Below are 26,580 nucleotides of genomic sequence, written 5' to 3'. Positions count from 1 at the left end.
GGTAACATACGTATGATCTCAGAGTGACACCGACTCACAGGTTCTAGATCAAGCTATGAGTTTATAACATCGCTTACACTGCCCTTCCAATTTCCAAATACTGTACATTTCAAATTGCCTAGTTCTCCCATATCTGATTAAACACCACAGTGACAAATGTCTCGTCAGTTGTGTATCACCTCAGTTGATGGCCATACCGGCTTTCTGATTGCGGAACTAATCTTGACGGACAACAAATTCAAAAAGGCTATTGGGACCGTCACCGGCTTGACGCTTCATCCAGATGCCCCGTTTTGCAAGGAACTGTCGAAACTCGGTGCCAAGATTGTTCCTCATAGACCCGGTCGACTGAGAGATATGGTGTCATCACTCCAGGAGGTTGGGGCCGATACGATGTGTCTCATTCCGCCTGCCCATACCGAGAAGTTTGACATAACGGCAGAACTTATCGAAGCGACAAAGAAGGCCAATGTACCGAATGTATGCTTTCTCAGCTCCGCTGGTTGTGATCTTGCAGAAAGGGACAAACAGCCGAGACTGCGAGAATTCATCGACTTGGAGGCACGCTTCATGGCATCTAAGGGGGATCCGTCGACATCCACTGGTCACTCCCCGGTGATTATACGGTGCGTGGTGAAATCCTGGCTACTAATTCTATCTTATCCGGGTTGGCCTTCGGTGCAACTTACTTACCAATCCGTAGAGCCGGCTTTTACGCCGAAAATCTATTGCTCTACTCTCGGCAAGCACAGGAAGAAGGCATACTTCCTCTTCCCACTGGGAAAGATCATAAGTTCGCACCAATAGCTCTCGGTGTAAGTGTTTCGGACGAGGATAACGCGGTGTGCTTACTATACTAGGATGTTGCCCAAGTTGCCGCCCACGTCCTCACTGGGAAGGGCAAGCATGGATTCAGCGACAGACATAGGGGCCAGTTGATGGTGCTGACAGGTATGACAAGTCAAGTATCTGCGCTGTCGAGTTAGCTGACATTGCCGCCAGGCCCGCTGCTCACCACTGGCGATGAGCTGGCCTCTGCTGCTAGCCAGGCCCTGGGGGAGAATTTGAAGTTCGAAGATATATCCGAGTTGGTTTCCTGCATTCTTCCGATATTTGGACAAACATTTTCTGACCGAAGTCAACAATCCTAGGGCGGAAGCAAAGAAGGTTCTCCATGCGCAATCGGAAAGCGATGAGTCTGAGGTTCAATACCTTCTCGAGTACTACTCCTTGGTTCGTGAAGGCAAGACCAACTACATCTCGACCACGGCTTTCCATGATGTGACGGGTGGCCATCCACAAGAACCTCCAGACTTTTTCAAGACTTACGCACAAGAGTTCCATGCTAAACGTGGCCACAAAAAACGTAAACTGAGTGCGGATAAGTAGTGTCAGCGTTGTTCCTTTTCATTGTCTGTATTGCGAATTTGTAATTGATGCTTGGTGGCCACGGAAACATAAGCCCTCTATCTATTCAACAGTCGAGAATGAGACGGCAACCTGTTGTAGTCTAGAAGGGAGTCACCCGTTTGTATGGTCGCCGTTGAGTAAAGACTACAAACAGAGATGTTGGAGTTCATCCAACTGTTCTACAAATCAGCATTGACATGGGCGTTACTCATCTTCACAGAACGGCCAAGCTATGAACTAAGACTGAGCTGCATAGTTCATATGTCAGACGCATCTGTTGCTAAGTATTTGAGCTTTGGAATGCGCGTCGTATCAGGCTTATGTATGAGTCGCTGCGACATATTTACTGTATCAGCTATTTGCCTTATATGTAGGCCAATACTTCTGTTGTGTATCGTCTTTGATCATTGACCGTCAGAAAATGTAATTCTCGCTGGTGATGAGTTAGGAGGATTATAAATTCGATGTCTGGTGTAGGTAGATAGGTATTGGAAACGCGCAAGGAGTTCCCGTGCATCCTTGGTTCGAAGTGACCGTATAGGAAATTCTACGTAAGAGGAGGTAAAGGCCGCAAAGAGTGCCAGCGCGATGATATTCGACAGGTGGCATTAATCGCTACTAGACAAGGTCGCAATCAACGCAGCCCCAATTGCGGATCCGTCTTCAGCAGGGCGAAGAGAAACAAGGCCTTTAGAGGCGTATGGCCAATCTAAATCTCCTGCAGAGCAGCAGCAGCTCTTTCTCCGAACAAAGGATACTTGGCGAACGTTGAGCCATCCACCGCGACGTGATAAGATTCAATGCCTTTTCTTCTTGCAGATGGCGGTAATACCGCAGGCGTACAGCCTCGCGGCGCGTGTGCAAATGATTTCCGCAACAAGGCGACAGATCTTTAGTTCTTGGATTTTAGGTTCGATATTAAATCGTTCTCGAAACAATGCCTGCATCTCACCCAGTGAGCCCAAGGGGCCACCTTCCATCGCCGACAAGAACGTTGACTCCATTGAGTGGATACGGTCGAGCCGGCTGAGGTCGCAACCTGTAAATAGCCCTGTTGTATGGTGAAGATGTAAGATGATCAAACGGACAAGCTCTCCGAAATACAGTGCGGCGACCATTTTCTCATACGTCTGCTGTCCTGGTCGCGATGTACTCTCGATCGCCTCGTCAAACACGTTACGAGGTAACACCGAATGACTGTTGTTGAACGCTCCGTACCCCGTGTGTATGGCCATCTCCTTGCCAGCTGGAAGGTCATAGCTCGCAATTTTGGTAACTAATCCACAATCTTCTATGTAGGCAGGATTGCATCCTGTGATAAATATACTACTAACCTTGACTTGGGCATATTGATAGGCTGTTGCCACCAATGTCCCCGTCGTGTGGTTCACAAGAGCCACGATCTCCACGGGCAGATTCTGTCAAAAAGGTCAGCCACCATATCAGTAAGACTCAACATATACGTCCTCTCTGTGCAATGATGTGCTCCAGCTGGGCAACGATGTCATATCCCTCAACGCCAGAAATATTGGAGCCCTTCGTCCAACGCTGCAAGCCCCACGTCTGATATTATGTTGAGTTACCGGGTAGGAGAACGTAATTGCCAAAGGAAGCGCCTCCTTGCCCTTTGTGATATGCTGACTCTCCAGGGATTCTTCTAATTTGTCCGCGACCAGGGCCCAGAGATCATCGACGGAGCGTTGTCGGTGCTGCACTGGTAGCTTGAACTTCCGCTGAGTGATCTTGTATCCTCCTAGCTCCTTTGTGAGTTCGACCTTGCACACCCTTAGATTCGTCCCGCCCAGATCTATAGTAATAAATGTCCCTTGCTCCTGACCAGTAGGCCTTCCTGTCGCCCAAGTTATGTTCATTGGCTATCTGCAGGTTAGTTTCTCGTCGGTACCTACAGTTGATCCGCTCTTATGAACACATCGGAACATACTATTTCATTCTCATGGGATGACAATCCTACTCGATATGTGAATATATATTCAATCTTCTTGAGTTGAAGAGGGCTTGTATACCATTCTCGAGCTCTGTCACAAACTTGTCCGTAACTGTTCTCAGTGTCTCTCGATTGATAGTAAACACGCTTTTCATTTTCTGTATTTCTCGGAGGACATTTTCGGGCACGCCCTTGAGCACTTCTAATGACTACAGTTAGACTATTCCAACGAAAGTGTAGGTGGTTACATCAAAAGCGTAGACGCACCATTACTGGATACTGCAGCGGCAATCGCCATGATTCAAGATCACCGACCGGGAGAGTGAATGTTACGTTATAAATGCGGTGACAGGAAATGCATAGTCGAGGAATTTCAACAGCTGAAGAAGGATAGAGCTCAATCTCGCTTTGCTGGTGTGTTGTTCGACGTCCACCATAAGAGGCTAGATGGTGTTATATAACCTTCGTGTGTGGGTCATCAAGGTAAGGTTGTCTGACGCCATTTTCGATCAGCTGGTAGTTTCTTCTCGAAATGTCTCTATACGGGCATTTGCTTATCATCTGTCGAACAGAATAGAACCGCGGATGGTATGCTGTCCCCACGGCCAAGCGTGTGTCTTCACTTGTACGGGTATGATGTCAACATGGGCACACAATGGCCTAGGCGCTTTTTAGACTGAGGCATGTTTATCTCTCTTGTTTTCCCTGCCAATGCTCATTTGTGGATCACAGAGTTGGACACGCCGTTCCGCAACCGATTCAGGGACGACTCAAGCCTCGGGCCACTTTGAGACTAATTTTAACTCTATCGCTTTCTCACTGACCAAGATTTATTTAGTCCATCTCTTTGCAAGTGCTCGTCGACGCTTCCTAAGTTCCTGACTAGGAACAATATTACGAAATAGTTAGGATCTTCCGTCTCTCCTTCAGCATCCTGAGCATAGTTAGCTATCCCTAAGTATCCAGCAGTCCCAGAGGACCCTGGATTATGAATTTTCGAAGCGACCGAAGTAGCTTTCAAGTAAAGAGTATGTCTGAAGGGCTGAATTAACACTTAATTAAACTGTCTAGGGTACATACAACCTAGGAGGAGCTTGGAGGGCCTAAGAAGAGCATTGACGTCAGCGGAATAAATACAGAAGTACGCAAGGTACCCTTGTCATTCGTAGACGATTTAGTTGTAGTAGGGTACCCTAGTGTTCCCAGGTATCCCCCGGAGAGTTGCTATCTATATGACATATATGATATAATGCACTTTCTATCAAGGGTAGCGAGCTCCATCAACGACGTCGAACATTCACGTCAATCGCCACCGGCTTATACAGCCAATACGACGTCGTCTGCATGTCCTCATCACCCGCAAGTTCAAATGTATAAGACTTTAAAAGCTCCGGGATGGCCTTATAGATTTCGCACATCGAGATCTGAAGAGATTCATCAGTAAGAGCTCCGCCAGAATGGGACGAAACTCACATTCTTGCCAAGACAAGTCCTAGCGCCCATCCCAAACTGCATAATGTACCGATCCATCTTACTCACGTCGCCGTCAATCCATCTGTCGGGTCGAAACTGATCCGCATCTTCACCGAAAACAGTCTTGTTGAAATGCATAACCCTAGGATTCACTCCTATACGCGCATTAGGGGGGATATAGTACCCGCCGATCGTGCACCCAGATGAGGGTGCATGACGGGGGAAAGAGACACCAGTGATGGGATGCATGCGGATTCCTTCTCTAATGCAGGCGGTTAGGTATGGAAGTTTAATGGCCTCGTTGTAGGAAATGTGCGTGGTGCTGAGTTGGTTACATTGCACGGCGACGTCAATTTCAGCGGTGAGCTTTGCGTATACACTGCGGTTGCGGAGGATATGGTACAGGATGCCAGAGAGCGTGAGAGCTGTTGTCTCGCTTCCGGCAAAGCTGCGTATGTATCTATTAGCATACCACTACTCATCGGTTGAGGGAACCTACAATGCACCAAACGACTCCATCTTGATATCGTCAAGAACGAAATCAAGTTCTTTACCTCTTTCCTGGGAGATTACGAGCAGCTTTCCTAGGATGTCATGTCTTTGAGGCTTATCCTCGGAATCGCTTTGTATAGCAGCGAGGCGGTCTTTTAGCATTGCATTTGTAGCGTCAGTCAGATCTCCTAGGGCTCGCAATGCCCGTCGGACCTTTGGGAACAGGATCCCGGTCAGCATAAATAAACCCCGGACGTAGGTGGGCATATTGGCAGCCAGGAATTGGACAGGGACCAAATCTTCCGTTGCATCGATGTATCCTAGGTGGTCGTGACCGGCCTGGAGGAAGCCGAACATCTTACTAAAGTACAGCTCGCCGATCACATCGTATGCATACCTATGAAGATATTAGTACTTAACGTTGTAGAGGTGGGAATGCCTACATTCGTGTCCATATCCACAGATCGAAAGACTCCTTGCGGTCCGCCATCTGGCCTAGTTTCTCGAGCCAAACAGCAATGCACTTCTCAATGTACTTTTCCGATTGAAGGATGCTTGTCATTGTGTAGACATGGCTAACGATGCGGCGGCGCTCCCCGTGTTGCTTTCCGCCTTCTGACGAGAAGTGATCCGGGAATCGTGCTACTCCTATCAATCGCTGTTGTGGATAATACTGGGTTCTGACGTACCCCAGGGTGGCCTGAAAGCCAAATAGAAGTCGGTCTAGTCCGTTAGTCAGTGATGCTGTGCTCAGACTGGGGGCCATACCTTGGCCGTAAAAGATCTGACTCCGTAGAGCGTTTGGATAGCCTCCGGCTCACTGGTGACCAGCTCGTTCGGGGCGATGCGAACAACAGACCCTATACTTGATAAGTAAGGTTCAAGTATATCTCCGGGAGGAACCAAACCATGTTTCGCATGTAGCTTCATCTGCCTCTTCTCAGTATCCCCATGAAGCACATGAAGAAGCGTCCAGGCTCTCGTGACAGATGCCCAGAAAGGTCCAGGAAACTTGGCGAGAGGGTGAAACCATCGTGTGTAGATGATCCAAACTGCCCAGTACGTGACAAATGCGACAAGGGCGCCTTGGCCCAGCAGGGATCTATCGCGAAGTCCCAACAAGTCCATCACTCGACTGATCCAATTGCACTCCTGTGTAGTGGGCAGAAAAAAACCCCTGCGGGTGCACAGCCCTCTTAATATACTGAGACCCACCTGCCATTTACTAGTACTACCTGTAGATAGACTGAAGCGTGGGGGCGGTAGCAGCTCTTTTAATATAACAATTGTCGACGGCAGACTTCGATGCGTATCTAGCGCTAGTTATCTCGGCGCTCCAGCTCCACAATCCAGAAGTGGAGCAGAGGACGAACCAGCTGGCTTTGATTGCAATACTAGTGCGATGCAAACCAACTGCAGACGACCGTCTTGCAACCGCCCGGCACGGACTGGTTTAGCGCTACACTAAAGAGTATCCGAGTCAGTCGTGTTAGTTTATTCGAGTGCGGGGATTCGTGGCATGGACTAGCCCGAGCGCTGCAAATTACGCCAAGGGGATAATTTAAAGGCTGCTACGCCAGGCACATGGGTGAAACATTTTAAGAGCTGATTTCCATGAAGCCTTCCCAACACTAGGATGGGTGAACGTCTTTATTCACCATGGGATGGGCTTGGTTTTTCAGGGTCTGGGCTGTCGCCCTGCTCGCAAACAACATCACTTGTCAGCAAATGCCTCCATGCGCGGTATGATAGATTCACTCGAACGCGGTTGTATAGGCTAATACTTTCTAGGCAGCTTGCATGGACGCAGGGGTTGGGGGTTCATCTTGCTCCTCGTTTGATACGCAGTGTATTTGCGCCAATACAGCGCTGGAGCAAAACATCAGCGGTTGTATTGTCATGACCTGTTCGGTTAAAGAGGCTTTGAGTATGTGCCGATAGTAGAGCTCACCTGCTTCTCTGACTTGCATAGCCTCGCAGAATGCGTCGAACACGATGTGTGGGATTGAACCTCGCGATATCTCCCATATCACGACAACCGTCACAAGTGTTTTTATGGCTCTTGCGATAGCATTTACCCTCATGCGGTGCTCCAATTCCCGTGATCATTATGAGCCAGAGGATATTTTTGCCGTGTTAGCCCTGGTATGCCTCCTCAAAAAAGGACGCGATAATGTGAAGACTGAGTAAAGGGTAGTTGTTTGCACTTCCAATGGGAGCCCTCGAATATCCAAGTACGTCAGGTTTCTTCTCAGGCTTGACCCAATGCTAATCTCATCAATGGCGAAGGATGGCTATGGGAAAGACATCTGGACCCTCCCCTTTGACAGCATTACGCGCATTCTGAGGTTCACCTGGCTCCTACAGCTGCTCTACATCCCGGCACTCGCCGCAACCAAAATGGCCTTCCTATGTCTATATCTCCGCATCTTCCCAAGTACAGGCATCAGACGAGTCACATGGGTCCTTGTAGCCATCAACGTCCTGTATCTTTTAACCTATGGTTTTGGAACCGCGTTTAACTTTCTCCTAGTGTCGTATATCTGGACAAAATGGCACGGGGAAACAGAAGGATCGTGTCTCAATTTCAACGCCTTTGGCATCGCGAATGCGACAACCAATATCGCGCTCGATCTGGCAGTCATCGGGCTTCCGCTGCACAAGATAGCCGGTCTGTCTGTAAGCTTGTCGAAGAAGATTATGCTCTTAGCTATGTTTGGGCTAGGATTCTTGTTGGTGTCCTCTTTGCCTCCTGAGTCAACCGACCACTAACCTGTATAGTGTAACCACCGTCAGTATCCTCCGACTCACGGTCGTGATCACCTACGCAACGACCACAAATGCCACATGTATCTCCCTCTATCCCCACCAGCCAAACTCACTTCATCTAACCTTCCATCCCGCAGACGACACAGTTGCCACCTCCTACTGGTCTATAATCGAATGCTTCAGCGGCATAGTCTGCATCAACCTACCTTCCGCCCGCCAGTTCTATCGTAAAGTCACCCACTTCTGTTTCGGCACCTTTCAGACGGGGCAGGAAGAGGGCTACCAGAACGTCACACTGGGTTGCTCGTCCGCGTCTAAGAAGAGGAAGCTGCCCATAGAACTATCGATTTTAAAAACGACAGAGACTACAGTAAAATATTTTTAATTCTATAACTCTTTTTATTATATTAAAAATAATATTTTTTTGCTACTAGTCTTTTTTATATATATAAACTATCTATATACTATTATTTTATTAATAAATTTTAAAAAATAGTTACTTAATTAAAAAATAGCTACAATAAAAATATATAATAAAAATTTTATTTTTATAAAAATATTTTTCATTTTTAAATTTACTAGAACTATAGTTTTTTCTATTAATATATTTTTAACTATTTTTTTTATTAGTATGTAAACTATATTTATAATAAAGAATTAACTAGTATTAAATTACTATATTATATATTCTTTTAAAAGTTTATAGCTAGTAAACTATATAAATAATCTTTTTCTAGATCTTTTAATTAAATATTTAAATTTATATTTAAATTATAAAAAAATTATTTAGAAAAATTATTTAGAAAAATTTATTATATTTCTAGATTTTAAATATATTATCTATATATATTTTTAGTATTCTATTTCTTATTTACAAAATAATACGTGGTGTTCTAATATTAATCTATTTCTAAATTAATAAATATAAACAAAAAGTCTTTTATATTTTTTTAATTTAATTCTTTAAAACTTTTTTTTAAATATTATATCTACTTAATTTTATTATTAAAATAATTAATAATATATAGAATTTTATTTTTATTATTCTATTAAATTAATATATTTATAGTAGAATAATTTTTTATATCTATAATATAATTATATATTTTATAAATAATTTTATATTTAGAAAAATAGATATAGATAGCTTAAAATTATTAAATCTATTATTTATAAAACTAGTCTATATAATTATTCTTAATATTTTAGTTATTTATATAATTATATAAAATAATAATATTAATGTTTTACTATAGTACTTTAGTATTTGTTCTTTTTTAAAAATTTTATTTTTATTTTTTTAATAATTAATTCTATCAAGATATTAAAGATTTAAGTATTTTAATCTATTAAAAACTTTTTTTAAAAGACTCTTTGAATTATAGATAATTAAATAGCCGTGCTATTAATTTTTTAAAAATCTATTAGTAATAAAGTACTTAAACTTTATATACTAACTATTTTAAAATTATTAATTAAAAATAATTTAAACTATAAGTGCTCTACCGGCATATATCTATCTATAAATAATAGATTTATGAAATATAGTTAATTAATAGATTTTAAAAATATAATATTAGAAGACTAAAGATTATTTAAAATTATATAGCAATTTCTCTATCTAATATATAGAGTGGTATTCGGGCCGGGTTCAGGTCCTAGATCTAGAAACCGCCCCGACCCCGAACCCGGGCCAATCTAGATCAACCCGACTCGTTGGGGCCCCGCCAAGCCACAGGCTAAACCTAGTTAGGTAAGGCGTCGCTTATTAACCAGGCGCCTTATCTAATTAGACCTAGTATAACGTAATCGGTAAGCACCCTGCGCATGTAAGCACCCTGTATACCACCCGCGTTTTCAACGCGCCTTAATTTCTTAGATAATTTAAATATTAACTATACCACTAAAAATATCTAAATCCTTAAAATTACGCGTTAAGTAGGAAGGCTGAATTCTATTAGCTATTTCTACTTTAAAAAAAAATAAAATCAGTAGCTTAAAAAAGATAGTTGAAATATTTAATATATTTAAATCTACCCTGCGTAGTTGTTTTAAAAAGGTCTCTTTTTTAAATAATAGATGTATTAATACTTATAAATTAACTACTAGTAAAAAGAAATTGCTTAAATAGTAGATTCTATTACTAGATAAATATAGAGTATCTCCCCAGCCGGTATATATATAAAAAATAGCTAATATTCTATTTTTAAAGCGTAATACTATTTCTTTCTCTACTACTATAGAAAAAAAATAGATATATAACTTTATTAACTATATATCTAGACTTAAATTCTACTTTATATATCGCTATAACTATTAGTATATTAAAATAGAAGATCCTAAGATTCTAGGTATTTAGTTTAAATAAATAAATAAAATTATTTAGAAGTATAGTATAGTATTAAACAATATCTATAATTTTAATAAAATAGGATTTATAATAGATCTAATAATTACAGCTAAAGTTGTTACTAGATCTAATATACTAGAGAAACTATTTTTATTATAGCTAGAAAATTAAGAATAGATTATTACTATAGAATATATTAGTTTTAATAGATAGACTCTATCTTTTTATATTATTTTTAAAAATAAAATATATATAAAGTCTTAGTACAAGAATAAAAATATTTTTTTTAATTAAAGAATCGAGATTAGTTCTAATAGCTAGATAAGTAATAAGATTAGTCTATATTAATTATAGAATTATTTTATATTTTATACTATTAGCTAATCTATAGAAAAATATTGTTTACTTATTCTAGATAGCTATAATAGTTATTTAATATCTTAATTTAATTAGATCTATATAAAGAATAATATTATATTAATTTATATATCTATATATATTTTTTATAAACTTTAATTATTTAATATTATTATTTTTTTGCTATTAAAAGACTTGTATAGAAATTTAATTAAATTTAAGATATATTGTAGATTTAATTATATTAATAAATTTAATTTTTTAGAGGTATATTCTTAGGTCTATATAAAGATTTTTATTAAAAACAATATCTATAGTATTTTTAGAGCTACTAGCCTAGTTTCTCTAAGCTCTAAGTATATTCTTTTTTAGCTAATAGTTTAGTTTAAGATTTCTACGCCTTCGGGTAATAGATCTAGTAGTTAAAGTAGTTTAGTGCTTAAAATATCTTATATAATTAAGTAGTTAAAGAAATTAGAATCTATATTTAAAAAGCTGCTTAAAAATTAATCTTATAATTCTAATTTATTTATTAAAACTAGTTTAAATTAATTAATTAAAGATGCTGAATAAGTTATAAATAATATAATAATATTAAAGTATTAATTAGAATAATATTAGACTATATATAAAAGATAGTTTAAAAAGTAAAAGTACTCTATTAAATAGATTATTTTTAAAAAAGATATATTAGTATCTAAAGCCTAAATCCTTATTAAATACTAAAATTAGATAGATAAAGCTATATAGACAGATAGATCTTTATCTATTAAATTAGCTTCTAGGCGCGCTCTATCTAAATATTCTAGCTATAGTATATAAAGTTATAAAATTATATACTATCTAAATTAATAGAACTACTTATTTTTATATAGAAGTCTAAATTTATAGTGTTTTAATTATTTAAATTTTCTATATGGCGGGTGGTGCGCAGGGTGCTTACATGCGTAGGGTGCTTACCGATTATGTTAGTGATTTTGAAAGCTCTATATATCTACCATTTCTATATATATTGAATTGATATTTTATATATATATATATATATATATAATCTAGATCTATATAGAAATATAAAAAAAATCTAGAAAATCTAGATTTTTAGATCACATGACCTTTTTCGGGTCGGGGCGCGTTTTCTAGATTTGGGGTCGGGTTTATCGGGTTACCCGTACCACTCTATTTATACTATACTAGTAATATAATAATTCTTTAATTAAAGCTAAATACTTAAAGTATATTATATATATATTCTCTAGTATATAGATTAATAAATATCTATATCTATTTATTACTACTAAAGTATTGTTTTATATTAAAACATTATAATTTAGAAATATTTAATATACTCCGTTGCACTGCTATATTACTAGATTTTAAAAAGCTTATATTCTATAAGAAAACATGTATATTTGTTATAATTGGTGATTTAGATAAAGTTGAGTATAGTAAGCCATAGTATAAGTGTACTGCATCCAAATGACGGGCAATGACTGTTACTGTTACAGACCCTTATCTAGCATATCTTATTAAAGATAGATATATAAGGCAGAATAATAATAGAATAATAATAGCCAATTTTTAAGTAAAAGATATCCAACAAATTATTTATATAGTAGTTATTTAGAAAGAGTTACTAATATTAATGCTAATTACTATAGTAAACTATATATATTATAGCAATAATATAACTAAATATATTAGTAATATAATAAATTTATAATACTAATAGAATATCTTATATTACTAATATAAATAATTATAGTAGTAATATTATAAAAAAGAATATATAAGAATATTTATTTATATACTTAATTTAATTCTTTATAATTAATTTAAATTATTATTATAGAGTTATCTTTAATAGTATAATTAATTTTAATTTATTTATACTTTTTTAACTATTAAATATATATTTAATAGATCTAGCTCTTTAGACATAAGTTTAGTATTAATAGCAGTTTTATATTGTCAGCTGCCCTAATCCTAAAGCGGAATAGTCTTAGGGCTAGCTAGGATGAATAGAAAAGTTGAATAGAATGAATGAATTGAATGACTAAATCACATAGAAAAGCTAGGGTTGACTGAGTAGTAATCCTAGGTCAGGTAGGTAGGTAGGGCTTAGGCAGTCTAAGCCCTAGATTAGATAATAAAGGCAGGCAACTAGGGCTAAGGCAGTTAAAGCCCTAGGTTAGATATGAATAGAAGAGATTAAAAGAATGAATCAATATCTGGCAGTCAGATAGTTGGATGATGATCTGCTTGAAAAAATTGATTTAATTTAGTAGGGGATTGAGTGGCTTTTTATGTTGAATTGGGCTCGCTTAGGCTTATTAAATTAGGAATTTGCTTAATATTTTCTAATTTAGTACTCGCCTAATATTTCCTAATTAGGATGTAGTCGCTTAATATTGCCTAGTTAGGATTTTTTGTCTAATTTCTTCTAGATAGGTAATATTCTAGAAGAATTCTAGACTATTACCTAAAGGGGGAATATTCTAGAATAATTCTAGAATATTCAAGAAAATTTCCTAAATAGGAAATATATCTCTGACATATATTGACTATATCTCTATAATAATAGTAGTCTAGTATCGACGGCAGTCTTAGAGTAATTTCTATTCTACTAGGACTATAACCTAACAATAATAGAAGTTAAGAATTAACTTTAGGTTAGTAACCCCCAAAACATGGTCTGCTAACTGATCACAGACTTAACAACGAAGCCCCGGGCGTAACAGGTATATTACAGGTGGCAGTGCAACGGCCGGAATCGTATTACTCATTGTGATCCTTGTATTTATTATTCGTATGGTACACTCCCGGATGAATAAGCGACTCGATATGGCCCAGGAGAGCAGTCAGATCGAGGACGGCGCTTTGGAAGGACGTCATACAGGGATTTGATACATCTTGTAGTATTCTTCTCGTAAGTCATAGACAAGGTATGGCAATTGCATGCTGTACCTGGGAGTGATTGAAGTACATGAGTTGGAGTCTGGAAGGAACCGAGTTGTCCCGACTTTTCGGGACCAGGTACATAGATGTTCCATAGCTTTAATAGACAAGCCTGTCACCCTGCGGGTGAACTTGCATGATCATATTCTTCGGAACCCAGCTAGTGTTACGGGTATGACAGATGGCCAGCGTATTACGCTCATGAGACGTTGCATTGGATCGAGTGGTCCTCAAATCCCCTCTTGGCTTGAATTAGAAAATCTTCGCCGCCATTAGCAAACATCCTATCATATCTCAGGCGTCCATGAAAGCGCCAGAGGTCAAATGTATCGCAACACCTGGATTTCGGCCTCCCAGGGACCGCTTTTAGACCCCAATGCCTCAACGAAATTAAAGGTCTTTGAGCTCAAAATAAGTTCTATAGATTGCGAAGCTCGATATTTAGTGTACTATCCACTTGTGCTATATACAGCATGAATTTTGCGCCGCCAGGACAGAACTAGGCGATTTAATGTCCCCGATCAGGAGCATTAGGGCTAGTAAATAGTAAAAGATATAATACCAACTCCTTGGCAAATTTAGAATCATCTTCTTCTTTCATTTATCAGTCTATTCATTATTTTATAAATGAAATCCCCCTCGGCTCGTGCCGAAGCATCGGGAATTACCGACCTTGTCGGCCGGGCCGAAAGGATTGATCCTAAGAGCTGCCTGAGCATGCTAGTGTTGACACCCTCGTCTATGTTACCTACCTCCTGACAAATAAAAGCTAATATACCACTCCTGCTTAACAGTGTTGCAATACTTTTGACCCACTATATTTATGTTAAATCTCTCCTGCCAACATGTGGATCAGAGCTACAGCATACCACCTTCTTATTCAGGCTTACTATCAGACAACAGGCACGTTATGCGCCTTCACGCCTCTATTCCTTTCGGCTAGCTCAGATATGATATTGCTAAGTTTGCCTGCAACTAGAGTCCCATGCAATTTCAGGGTGAGCAACAAGCTTACGGCTAGCCTTAAATAGAGGCCATAGCCGCTCATATCGAGTTCGTTCTGTATGCTATTCAACCACACTCCTTTAATTATTTCGTTCACGTCATTCCTTTAGAGCAATTATTTCATTACGTGTATTTATATCATGTCCCGTCAACTTGCACTTCTTGCCGCTTCGGCATCGCTGGCCTTAGCTGCCACTATCCCTGTGGTCTCCCGGGGCACAGGCGCAGGCATCACTCCTCACGAGCAGTACTCCTCCTCAGTTGGCGTTGTCGGCTGCAAGATCAACACCAACCGTGTGGCCTATTGGCCCAGCGCAGTCGACTGCAACGACATCTGCGTCAAGGTCACCTACAAGGACCGCTCCCTCCACATCCTCAAGATTGACACCTCTGGCGGCGCGTACGACATCTCCTACGACGCTTGGAACTACCTCGCCTTCGGCCAATCTGCGAAGGACGACCCGCATACTGGAGGAGCTATTCATATGAAGTATGAGGTCGTCGAGCCTAGCAAGTGCGCCGATCTCATGGACAACGGCAAGCTGCCCCTCTTGGCAGCCAACAGCATGGACTTTCTTTCTTCGTGCCTTAGCCAGGCCGACAGCTTTGTCGCCCAAAACTATGTGTTGTACAACATCGCCGACCCTGTCTGCCACTACGGCGTCGATGAGGTGTGCAGCCTCGACCTCTCTGTCAGCAACCAGCCCTCGTGTCCCAGCGGTCTCGGCAGCACCGCTCCGCTCGACGAGCCGGTGTATAACATCGAGTTCGGAACTGGTAAGGAGGTTGTCGCCTAAAAGTATTCGGCCCTGTCCTGCGGAAAGCTGTTCATCCCCATCTCAATGTAAATACTTAAATATCCTAGAATGCTCAGAATTGCTCTAAGTATCAGAGATCCAAATGTCTGAGAGGCTGCAAGTTGGTATTATCCCTGATCAGAAACTGCTAGAAGTGAAATTCCGCCAAGCCAGATACATTCTAGAGAGCAAATCTACGGCACGAACGATAACCACAACTAGGTCCAGGTTTTTTAATTATAATGTGTTTTGGCCTCATCACACGTCGGTTCCCAATGTTGGACTCAAGAATAACCCTAGAAACCTACGGGTTGATATACCTAATCTGTAGGTCATCTGCGAAGAATCTATTTCAGTATAAAACTTCTAATTGGGTAATACTAACATATAAAAGTACGTTAATTAGGCCTCCCTAAATCCCGTGAATCCAACCCACAGGTTTTGACCCGAATCGTGTATTAATAAAAAAAATAAATTTACATACAAAGTGGTTTACTAACCCATTACATTCAGAGAAGAAATCACGCAGCGCCGTCAAGCCTCTGAGCCTCACACATCTTGGTATACATACCCCTCTTTGCGACCAACTCACTATGTATCCTGACCTTCACAATATTATCTATATAGAAGACAAAGATATAGTTAACATCGCGGACTATTAAAAATAATATATCACTGTGATAGTAATATAATTACTAAATAACGCGGCCTTTAACAGAGCATTTTAAATAAGTTTCTCTAACTTAGTATTAAGCGTACTTATTACTTTATTAAATAAAACTATACTAGATTTATATATCAGCACTTAAGTAATAGTAATATACTAGTATTAATCTTTAAAAAACTAGCTACTGCTAGTTCTATATAATATATTAATGTTGTCGAGTAGTAAAAATATAAAGTCCTATATATTAGCCGCCCGGTATATTATCTCTAGTATCTCATTCAACATTGCTATTATTACACTAAAATCTAGTATACCTTATAAGATATTATTATAGATTATATTTGGAAAAAGCGTCAATTTTTACTATACTAACACTACGTGCTTATAATATAGAAATAGATTAATAGATATTAAAAATATGAAGAAGTTAATAGTAATAGCACTATTTATTAGATTATAGAAACACTCTAGAAATAAGATTATAGTGCTTTTTCTATATACCTACAAATACCATAAATGTACTCTATTAAATCTAAGTAGAATTAAGATTAGTAAATACTCTTTACTCCTAAGTTAATCTCTAATTAGATAGTAGAAAGCAACGTTCTCTTAAGTGCAGAAGGTACTTATTGATATAGATATATCCTTAAGAATCTACTTATTAGACGCCAGAAAATATAAGAACTATATTAAAATAAAATATTAAGTATCTTAGAATTCAAATATAAAGTAAAATAATTTATTTTTTTTAAAAAAAAATAATTATAATAATAATTATTTTAGATAACTAGATTCTATATAAATAAATTATTAGTAGACTATTAACTTATATAATATATATATATTTTTATTAAAATTATATAAAAAACTTTAATTTTTAAGTAATTTATTTTCTTATACTAGATAAAAAAATTATTACATAATTCTAAATAATTTTAATCTTCTAGTACTATATTTCTAAAGTCTATTTGTTAACTATACCCCACAAGTCTACTGTCTATAGAGGATAGTATGCCAATAGAGCGCTTACAATAGTCTTCTATTAAATATTAATAAGACTATTAGCAATATTCTTAAATATATTAATATTAAAAACTATTTATTTTTAAAATTATTAGCAAGTAATGTCTTATATATCTATAATATAATCTTTAGATATCTTATCTATTATACTAGATAGATATTAATCTATAGCCATTTAAGATTAATCTAACTAATATCTTTATTATCTAAGAAGATACTTTCTATATAGGGATTATACTACTATTTAAATAAATCAATAACTATACTCTTTTCTAAGCTAGATAGTCTTTTTAAGCCACTATAGTATTAAAGGATTTTAGAATAGATATAACTAAAGACTACTTACTACTAATACTGTGATTTTATCTGTGGGGATATTTAAACTAAAGTTCTTTAAAACAGGGATATCTAGATATATAGAATAGCTGAAGCTAATATTATATAGATTAATATAGTTGGCAGTTTCTCTAGATTGGTATCCAATTTAGTAAAGAGGTTGATCTCCAATTATTTATTAATAAATAGCTCCGAAGCTGCCGTTGCCGCACGACTAAAGATAACCATATACAATACTACTTACATATGTTGTAGGATCTTTATTCCCTCTTTGCTTAAAGCTAAGTTCAGCGAAGCGTCCAACAATGTGAGGGATTTGTACAGTATAACACTGATCTCTAGCTTTTCTTTATGTGTTCCAATAAGAAACATGGCCACTAGAGTAATGCCTAATCTGGTAGTCCTAGTTATAGTAAGTTAAAACGGAGATACTAGGCAGGCCCGCATCCACTTGAGTTCAGGTGGGCCGCCATCTCTATTAGTTTATGAGGGTCCTTATGTTCGATCTTCTGCTCAAGGGCGTGTTGGACTCTGATACTGGTCCACTATTGCCAGCTACTGTGAAAATACTAGCGCCCTACATAGACCCTAACTGAGGTAATCTCACGTGATTGTATCCACTGCGCGCGGTTATTAAAGGGCTAGATTCCCTAGGTGTGTCGCTGGTTTGATCGCATTGGTTGTGTCGTCGGCTCGATTCCATTAGGCGTATCGCTAGTTGATCCCATTAGGTGTATTGCTGGTTTGATCCCATGGGTTGTGTTGTTGATTCGATCCCATGAGGCGTGTCGCTGGCTCGAACCGCCGGCTTCTCAATCACCTCTCTAGGCACCCTGCACCCAGCAGTACAAGTCTCCTTTGTAGTAATGATGTATATATTAGAATTCCCGATTGCAATTGCTATCCAAAAAAATTAATGTCTACGAAGAACAAAGCCTCGGCATCTACGACAACGAGAACAAATCCAACCCGTACAACCTGGCCGCACACATCTAGCGGTAACTCGGGTTCGACCTGTGATATATAATGCTAGGCTTTTTTCTTATCTCCGTTACTAAGGGTAAGCGTATTTAATAAATCCACGGCCGTGATTTCGTGTTCTCGCTCTTCCTACTTCTATTTGAGATCGTCTCCGTGTACGGGACGGTGGGGCTGTTATTGAAATATCCAAAGAGAGAGACGAGTCTAAGTGCGCAGTTCAATTTAGTGTTGAAGCTGATTATTATTACTATGCAGGTGCGTGGTAGATACCGTGGTTTGCCATATACGCTGGATTATGCTATCCTGCTGCTGTGTGATGTACACCAGGATTAGTAGGGCGAGTAGTAGTGGAAGCGCTCGTTAAAGTGGAAGAGCTTGAATATTAGCAGTTTCTTTTCGCATGGCGATGCTGGTGAGGATGTTGAGCGGCTTTCGGTTTCAAACCATCATATTAATTAGAAAATGAGGGCTTTTGAGATTGACGCTGGAAGTAATCACTATTCTGGCCATTTGAGACCCCTGTTTTCTTTTCCCTGTAATTCCGAACTTTTGGTAGTTGATTGAAGAGCCCTATGTGGGTTATGTACGCCATTATCTTGATTCATCTCGATGGTGACTGTAGATTTTGCCCATGATAATTGATCTGATATGTCGGCTAAAGGTGCTCATAGCAAGACCACCGGGCTATACTCTGTGTATAACATTCTCCAAATTTAACCCGTACTATAAGACCTGAAAAACAAGAGGAATATTAAGAGGCTTCGCAAGGTACTCTACACAAGACCTTATAATGAATCTCAGGTAGTACATCCTGTATCGTCTTCAGTAGGATAGAACTATTGACCGACGTGCTGCTGCGAAGCCTTGTTCGCCCACCTCTACAACACTGGATGCTTGCTCTTTATATGATCTTGAATATGTCTTGATCCGACGCATATGTCCTCTCTGACAGATGAAGGACTATCGAAACTCGTGTCTCCGTCCCCTAACTTCAAGCACATTTGTCCCTGTTTGATCATCCTGAGGCGGTCGAAGAAGAACGGCATGTTAAAGATCACGTCTAAAGAATTGTGATTGGTAGGCTTTTGTTTTTTTCTTTTTTTTTCGGAGGCTATCACCACTGCTAGTGAGCCCGGGTAGGTCAAGATATCCCGTTTTCACGGTATCCGATTATTTCTTTTTCGTATTTAGCGAAAGAAGAACTGACGATTTATCTCATTTGCCGTCCAACGACGAAAGTTCGAATGTCTGACATGATTTTCAACCCTGGCATCTCCACCCGGTTCTTTCAGAGCTTGCCGACATTGCTCTAGGAGCCATTCCTAGAGAGTCGTAAAGCCCATAACCATACAGAGTGCGCTCATATGGTCACAGGAGAGGTGTGTTGAGGACTTCGGGCTTGCACCAGGGAATATCCACACTTGCTTTCGCCGACAGTGTTCAACGACAGCGACATCTTTTAGAGTATTGGGTTTGCAATTTGAATCTATCCATCAAAGTTACAAAACTGTCCTAACCTGGCTCGAGTTTCCTCGCAAAGAATGGGATCAGTCCAGTATTGGTGCTCCTCACCTTGAGCCACAGAATAAGTGGGCGTGCCATGTGGAAAAGCCAAGATGAATGATCAAGGGTGGAATCTGGAGACACAATCAGCAAATCTCGCAGAGCTGCTCTGGGTATCGGGGGTTTGGAGATACGAAGAGAACTGCGAAAATGGAAGAAGACTGAGAGAGGGGAGAGGGCATGTAATAAGCACCCGACCAGGGAGGTCGAAGAGGGACGCCTGGATGGGACTGCAAGGAGGAGCCATCTTCAGCGCCAAGCTCGCAGGTCCTCATGTTCACCATGTTACTAAATTGACAACACCGTACTCCCGTCATTGGGGAAAGTTATATTTCTTATATTTACTCCTGAAGCTAAATTTTGCACACTGTACGCATGGATATACCTTATCGCGCCAACTTTACACTTTCATATCCAACACACACCGAATGCAGTCACCACTCTTCATATGCTGGAAAGCAGTATTGATGGTCCCCAGTGACTCCCGATGAGTGATGTAATCATCCACCTTGAGGTAGCCGGCGACGTAGTCATCGACAAGACCAGGGAGCTGAGATCGACCCTTGATACCACCGAATGCGCAACCCCTCCACACCCGGCCGGTCACTAGTTGGAATGCTAGATAACTAGTCAGCAATGTGATCATATATAGACAGTCAGCACATTGAGTAAACTTACGCCGAGTGGAGATTTCCTGGCCAGCCGCAGCAACACCGATAATAATACTCTCACCCCAGCCCTTATGGCAGGATTCAAGAGCAGCACGCATCACACCCACATTTCCAGTACAGTCGAAGGTATAATCACATCCTCCATCAGTGAGCTCGATCAGTTCCTCCTGAATAGTCTTCCCGTTCTTGACCTTGGTGGGGTTTATAAAATGCGTCGCGCCAAATTTGCGCGCCCACTGCTCCTTACCATCATTGACATCAACCACAATAATCTTACCCGCTTTGTTCTTCACCGCGCCCTCAATCACCGACAAACCAATACACCCAGCGCCAAACACGGCGATATTAGATCCCTGCTCTACATTGGCGGTGACGGTGGCAGCACCATATCCAGTAGTAATGCCACAGCCCAACAGACAGGCACGATCTGTCGGTGCTTTCGTTGTAACAGCCACGACCGAGATATCGGCCACAACGGTATACTGAGAGAAGGTCGACGTTCCCATGTAGTGCAGGATATCTTTGCCGCGTGCTCTGAAGCGAGACGTTCCGTCGGGCATCACTCCTTTACCCTGCGTGTTACGGATCTTTTGGCACAGGTTGGTCTTCCCAGACTTGCAGAACTTGCACTCGCCACATTCTGGGGTACTGGTTATTCATAAGCGAGGGTTCGTAACGTAAGTGAGATCAGAGAAATCACTAACTAGAGCGCGATCACTTGATCGCCGGGCTTGACGGTGGTTACGCCCTCACCAACGGACTCGACGATACCGGAGCCCTCGTGGCCCAGGATAACAGGGAAGGCTCCCTCGGGGTCTTTACCAGACAGAGTGTAGGCATCTGTATTGTGGCCACAGCCATGTTAGCCGATATGAGTCAAATAGGAATGTGAAGCAAGAATACAGATTTGGGTCATATGTATCCAACGTGGTAGGACGCACCCGTGTGACAAACACCCGTGTGGATAATCTTAATCCGAACTTCATGGGCCTTCGGAGGGGCAACTTCAACATCCTCAACAGAGAATGGTTCGCCGGCAGCCCAAGCGATAGCAGCCTGATATTATCAGCCACAATGATCAAGAAGATATGCTGCAAACGTCTTTACCTTGCAAGTTATGGTCTATCATATCAAGTTAGCACAATATTCGCGGAGCGCATATCATAATATAACATTGATTTTGGTTGACAAGGAGGTAAAGAGTGCTACTCATCGTGCAGCGCAGAAGGCTGAGAGCTTTAAGGGCGTTTTGGGAATGAAGACATGGGAGTAGAGAACTCACTTTACCAACGGTACTCGACATAATGAAAACTTTTTGCCTTTGGAATGATGGTTTTTTTTTTTTTTTTTTTTTCAGGGCAATTGATTTGAAGGTGGGATTAAATGAGTGAAGCAGCTCTAGGTTCGAAATGGTCGAACTTATATAGAATTGGTCCCTGGCGTCCACATTTGTGACGCAAGTATCATGAGAAAAAAAATGACGTCGAGCAAGTGAAGGTGGAGCATTGGAGTCATCAATGATAGAGGGGTTTAAAGGATTTAATCGGGGTGGAGAATGTGGGGAGCGGCAGACAGAGACTCAGCTTGTCATTTTAAAGTTAAACATGGGGCTGGACCCGTTGTCATGGAGGCTAGAATTTCCATAACCCTAACAGTCCTGAGTCGGGGACCCAAATAGGCATAGGTAAGATGGTTGAGAGAGAATGAATCCACATCATCTTCCCCTGATATAGGGCACAACTTGAAGATCATCGATGCACGCTAGTGTGGGCGGAGGATTGCCGATTTGGGTTCGAGTATTCAGCCAATCAGAAGCACGCTCGGCCGCCCGCTGCCAAGCATTCATGACAGCTTTAAGTTAAACTTCACGATTCTAGGTTCCGGAGGTACATCCATACCAACACTCAACTCGCGCGTCCATCCCTTACCTGAACCTACCAGCTTGGGAGAGAACTCTAGGCCAGTACCATGTCTACGAAGGAGTCATGATGTCAGGAATATTCTGCATAGATCGACAAGGTATTTCTAATGCATACCCGGTGTGAAATATAAAGGTCGTTCAGGAGAAGGTGACTTTCATTCTGCAGTCTCTTTCTGCACCACTCCCCAACATCAGACCACAAATCAACAATGTCTAGCAAGGAAAAGGTAGTTATCATTGGCGGTGGATGGGGTGGTTATCGACTTGGATACGGCATCGACCACCGAAAATACGATATCACCCTCATTGCGCCGGACAACACGTCTGCAGTGACTCCCCTCCTCGCCAGTGCGGCCTGTGGGCTGTTTGACCCCCGTCTGGCCCATGAGCCCATCCGGCGGAAGGACTTTCATGCCAAATACATCAAGGCCTTCGTGGTCGACATCGACTTCAGCCGGCAGGTGCTCGTCTGTCAACCCGCATTTGAAGAGCTGAAAGAGGATCGTTTCGAAGTATCTTATGACCGTGTGATCCTCACGCCAGGCTGTCGAAGCAACACCTTCGGTATCCCTGGGGTGGCGGAGAACGCCATCTTTGTCAAGACTGTGGCCAATGCAAATACTGTGCGGACTCGTCTGAATGACATCCTGGAGATGGCTTCATTGCCGGGGACATCGGAGGCGCGCCAGAGGCAGCTGCTCCATATCGTTATTGTTGGCGGCGGTCCGACTGGCATCGAGGTGGCCGCTGAATTAACCGATCTTTTCGAAGGCGATTTGGGAATCTTATTCCCACACCTCAAGGGCCTGACATCCGTTTCGGTGATCGATGTCGCACCCCAGATTCTGGCCCCATTTGACCAAAGGTTATCAGAATACGCTTGCAGCGCATTGAAAACCAACAAGGTCAAGGTCAAGCTGAACTGCCACATTGTCAACGTGACAAAGGACACCATTGAGACCAGGGAATCTGGGATCACTGGCTACGGGATGCTCATTTGGGCCACCGGAAACAGATCAATCCCGCTGGTCGACCAATTGCAACTCCGCAAGACCGAACATGGCCTTGTCCGAATCCTGACAGATGATCATCTTAACGTCTTCTCACCAGATGGCAACGTGATACCGAATGTGTTTGCAATGGGCGATGCGGCAGACATTGAGGGCGGAACACTACCGACAACGGCCGAAGTTGCAATCCAGAAAGCGGATTATCTCATTCGGCTTTTCAACTCTGGTCTCAAGGATACTCGACCATTTAAATATCAGCAGCGGTCACTGGTAACATACACGGGTGCCTGGGACGGTGTGGTGCAAGGGCAGCGCGAGTACACTGGCTACGGTGCATGGCTAAGTTGGAGATCTGGCAACTTCTTCTGGACGCGGTCATGGAGGCGAAGGGTCCTGATGTGCTATGCTTGGTTTATGGATTGGCTGGATGGGAGAGAGATTATTCGCAATTAGTTGTGGTGCCAAAAAGAATGCAGAGTTATATTGTGTATACATATCGGTCACTTGTTTTGGTGGGATCTTTGGACTTTTGTCTATTTCACGTCGATTCGTAGAGCCTTATGCGTATTTTGTACTTTAATACAATACTTCCTCGGTAGTTTGTTTATACTGTTGGTTGAGGCGTAACGAAAATAGTCAGTGTAGTACAAGATTCATGTTCGTTATGAAACTCGAAAAATGGTTTAAGATATTTACCGTGAAACCAACATGGGGAGACTATGAATGCTTCGTATCCTCAACCTGAGCTTTCCCATGAGAAGGCCTTTCGCTGGTGCGTCATGAATAGTCTCCTGACACTATATAGTCAGTGTTATGCAGCTTGGAATTGCTGACCACGGTATCAATCCTGACCTGTATGTCCAACTGCGCGGTCCGCCTGCCTAGTCTACGCGTTCGCGATGTTCTACACTGTCGTGTTTGGTTTCCTCCAGCACCATCTTTCTGTCTTCCGAAGTTTCGAATCCTAGCCTCGCCCTAATACTCGCAATCCGCTGTAGATCCGCTTCACCCTCATTGCCACCAAACAATGTATCCATTTCCTCAATGGGAACACCATTCGTCTCGGGAACACAGAAGTAAGTCCATACTCCGAGCGTGATAGAAAACACCAAGAAGAAGTAGAACGTGCCGAAAGTGATAGATTGGAGCATCCACGGTGTGATCAGCGCCACGATGAAATTTGAGAGATAGTTGGCGGCAATCGCCACTCCAACAGCTTTACCGCGCGTCGCCGGGGGGAACATTTCCGATGGCATCACCCAGTTCACACAGGCAATGCTGAACGCAAATGTTCCGATATAGACCCAGACAAAGACACAAGCGGCCCAGCCGGCAGCTGGGTGCTCGGACAACCGCATACAAGGTCGCCACGATCAGCTCGGCGATCGACATCCCGATAGATCCCAGGATCAGGGTCTTCCGCCGGCCCCACTGGTCCAAGTACATAACTGCTGGGATGGTGCAGATGAAGAATACAATACCCACGACTCCAGTCGCGAGCAGATTCACCGAGTTACCTCTTAAGCCGATGGCCTCGAAAAATTGTGGGGCATAATATATAACCGCGTCTGATAGTGTTAGTGGATAGGCCGCTGTATGGCTAAAAGAAACTTACTTATGCCCGTGAATTGTTGGAGAATCTGGAGTAGACATGCTATTGTTGTGCGCCTTCGTAGGTGAGGCACTGTGAAGAGCTCTTTATATTGATTCCATGCAATCTGGAACCGCGAGCTGTTGTCGCCATACTTTGCCAGCCTACTCTCCTCATCGAACACTCGCGCAGCCTTTATCTCGAGAAATTCAAGCGTGAGTCTGTAGTCAGTAGCAGTAAGCCGTCTTAGGCGGACTAAGACCTGCTTTGCTTCCTCTTCTCGGCCTACCAGAACGTCAGTTAGATGAGCCAGTATCTATTCGTCAATTCCGCATCCCTTTATTCATCAACCAACGGGGGCTGTAGGGAAGGAAGAAGGTACCGATCGCAAGGATAGCTGAAGGTAAGCATTGCAAGGCGAAAGGGGATTCTCCCAGCAGCCTGACTTTATCCCGCACAGGTACCACCGATGTACTGTGTTCCATAATTGATCCAAAAGCTGCTCATAATACCTAGCGTGACCGAGAGCTGTTGCAAGGCCACCAATGCGTCTCTGTTATTTGGGGTCGCAAGCTCGGAAAGATAGAGAGGCACAACCATCGCCAACATCCCAACTGCGCAGCCAAATACGAAGCGACCAACGAACAACATCGCCACGTTTTCTGCTGCACATTGGATGACGGAGCCGATCAGGAAGACGATGTTGGCACATAAGATCGACCATCGGCGTGACAGGCTATCGCTGATGGGACCATTCGCAAAAGCCCCACACATTGCACCTAAGGTCATGATTGAAACGAGCTATCCTTGTAGGGTTGCGTTCTCGGTCAGGGTTGGTAAATGCTCTGCCTGGGTCGGGACACAGGTGTTAACACAGGATTGAAGACGTTTTATATGATATGATATCAAATGCACAAGACAATGACTCACAAAGCTGTTCATGACAAGCACACCAGATATCACGCCTTGGTCATACCCAAACAGAAACCCGCCTATTGAGGCGAAGCATGCTAGCCCGAATATGCGAGGTTCTTTGATTATCCCTTTGTACCCCGTGGGACCGTATGCAATTGCCTGACCACCGGCGACAGTGGGACTGCCACGACCAGCCCCCATCGCTAGTTATGTATGAATCACTATGATGTGTGGCGAAAACGACGGCGTTGCTCCGTCCTTCCACTCGGAAAGGAACACAGTCCGTGATGAGGATAGGCAGGAGAACAAGGATAGAAAATGGGCCAGCTATAACAACAGTTAAACAGGA

General features: G+C 41.5%; 8 protein-coding genes across 8 annotated transcripts; 4 read left to right on the top strand and 4 right to left on the bottom strand.

Moving 5' to 3' along the window:
- Positions 1-156: 156 nt before the first annotated feature.
- On the top strand, positions 157-1,389 carry F9C07_21 (uncharacterized protein; the record flags this gene model as incomplete). Its single annotated transcript, XM_041289101.1, has 5 exons — positions 157-626; positions 704-815; positions 861-951; positions 1,003-1,087; positions 1,152-1,389. 5 exons carry the CDS (start codon positions 157-159, stop codon positions 1,387-1,389), a joined length of 996 nt encoding a protein of 331 aa, XP_041141811.1.
- Positions 1,390-2,207: 818 nt separating this feature from the next.
- F9C07_2218358 (uncharacterized protein) lies at positions 2,208-3,768 on the bottom strand (the record flags this gene model as incomplete). Its single annotated transcript, XM_071509700.1, has 5 exons — positions 3,623-3,768; positions 3,435-3,557; positions 3,353-3,378; positions 2,874-3,284; positions 2,208-2,828 (listed from the first exon to the last, which is right to left on the bottom strand). The coding sequence occupies exons 1-5, from the start codon at positions 3,651-3,653 to the stop codon at positions 2,208-2,210; spliced, it is 1,212 nt and encodes a 403-aa protein (XP_071365376.1). The 5' UTR covers positions 3,654-3,768.
- Positions 3,769-4,606: 838 nt separating this feature from the next.
- On the bottom strand, positions 4,607-6,448 carry F9C07_2239391 (cytochrome P450 monooxygenase; the record flags this gene model as incomplete). The annotated part of the gene is made up of 7 exons (XM_071510014.1): positions 4,607-4,779; positions 4,829-5,276; positions 5,328-5,717; positions 5,764-5,962; positions 6,010-6,043; positions 6,089-6,180; positions 6,229-6,448. The coding sequence occupies 7 exons, from the start codon at positions 6,446-6,448 to the stop codon at positions 4,636-4,638; spliced, it is 1,527 nt and encodes a 508-aa protein (XP_071365375.1). The 3' UTR covers positions 4,607-4,635.
- A 531-nt stretch (positions 6,449-6,979) lies between these two features.
- Positions 6,980-8,474, top strand: F9C07_2059499 (uncharacterized protein; the record flags this gene model as incomplete). Its single annotated transcript, XM_071508629.1, has 5 exons — positions 6,980-7,063; positions 7,112-7,247; positions 7,293-7,465; positions 7,610-8,052; positions 8,102-8,474. 5 exons carry the CDS (start codon positions 6,980-6,982, stop codon positions 8,472-8,474), a joined length of 1,209 nt encoding a protein of 402 aa, XP_071365374.1.
- Positions 8,475-14,372: 5,898 nt separating this feature from the next.
- F9C07_2278522 (uncharacterized protein) lies at positions 14,373-15,814 on the top strand. Its single transcript, XM_041284464.2, has one exon. It carries the CDS (start codon positions 14,897-14,899, stop codon positions 15,551-15,553), a length of 657 nt encoding a protein of 218 aa, XP_041141815.1. The 5' UTR covers positions 14,373-14,896; the 3' UTR covers positions 15,554-15,814.
- A 4,593-nt stretch (positions 15,815-20,407) lies between these two features.
- Positions 20,408-22,521, bottom strand: F9C07_2278521 (S-glutathione dehydrogenase). The gene is made up of 6 exons (XM_041289123.2): positions 22,077-22,521; positions 21,902-21,916; positions 21,736-21,850; positions 21,499-21,634; positions 20,802-21,442; positions 20,408-20,741 (listed from the first exon to the last, which is right to left on the bottom strand). The coding sequence occupies exons 1-6, from the start codon at positions 22,095-22,097 to the stop codon at positions 20,524-20,526; spliced, it is 1,146 nt and encodes a 381-aa protein (XP_041141816.1). The 5' UTR covers positions 22,098-22,521; the 3' UTR covers positions 20,408-20,523.
- Positions 22,522-22,692: 171 nt separating this feature from the next.
- F9C07_2278520 (putative disulfide oxidoreductase) lies at positions 22,693-24,331 on the top strand. The gene is made up of 2 exons (XM_041284443.2): positions 22,693-22,813; positions 22,882-24,331. The coding sequence occupies exon 2, from the start codon at positions 22,925-22,927 to the stop codon at positions 24,176-24,178; it is 1,254 nt and encodes a 417-aa protein (XP_041141817.1). The 5' UTR covers positions 22,693-22,813; positions 22,882-22,924; the 3' UTR covers positions 24,179-24,331.
- A 273-nt stretch (positions 24,332-24,604) lies between these two features.
- On the bottom strand, positions 24,605-26,432 carry F9C07_2218352 (sugar and other transporter-domain-containing protein; the record flags this gene model as incomplete). Its single annotated transcript, XM_071509699.1, is given in 6 exon segments — positions 24,605-25,003; positions 25,086-25,293; positions 25,341-25,601; positions 25,672-25,761; positions 25,781-26,117; positions 26,178-26,432. 6 exon segments carry the CDS (start codon positions 26,430-26,432, stop codon positions 24,607-24,609), a joined length of 1,548 nt encoding a protein of 515 aa, XP_071365373.1.
- Between the last annotated feature and the right edge of the window lie 148 nt (positions 26,433-26,580).

This window comes from Aspergillus flavus, chromosome 1 (assembly GCF_009017415.1).
Source record: "Aspergillus flavus chromosome 1, complete sequence".
NCBI classification, from domain to species: Eukaryota; Fungi; Ascomycota; class Eurotiomycetes; order Eurotiales; family Aspergillaceae; genus Aspergillus; species Aspergillus flavus.
Note: the sequence above shows the minus strand (reverse complement) of the source record. Positions and strands in the feature narration are given on the sequence as shown.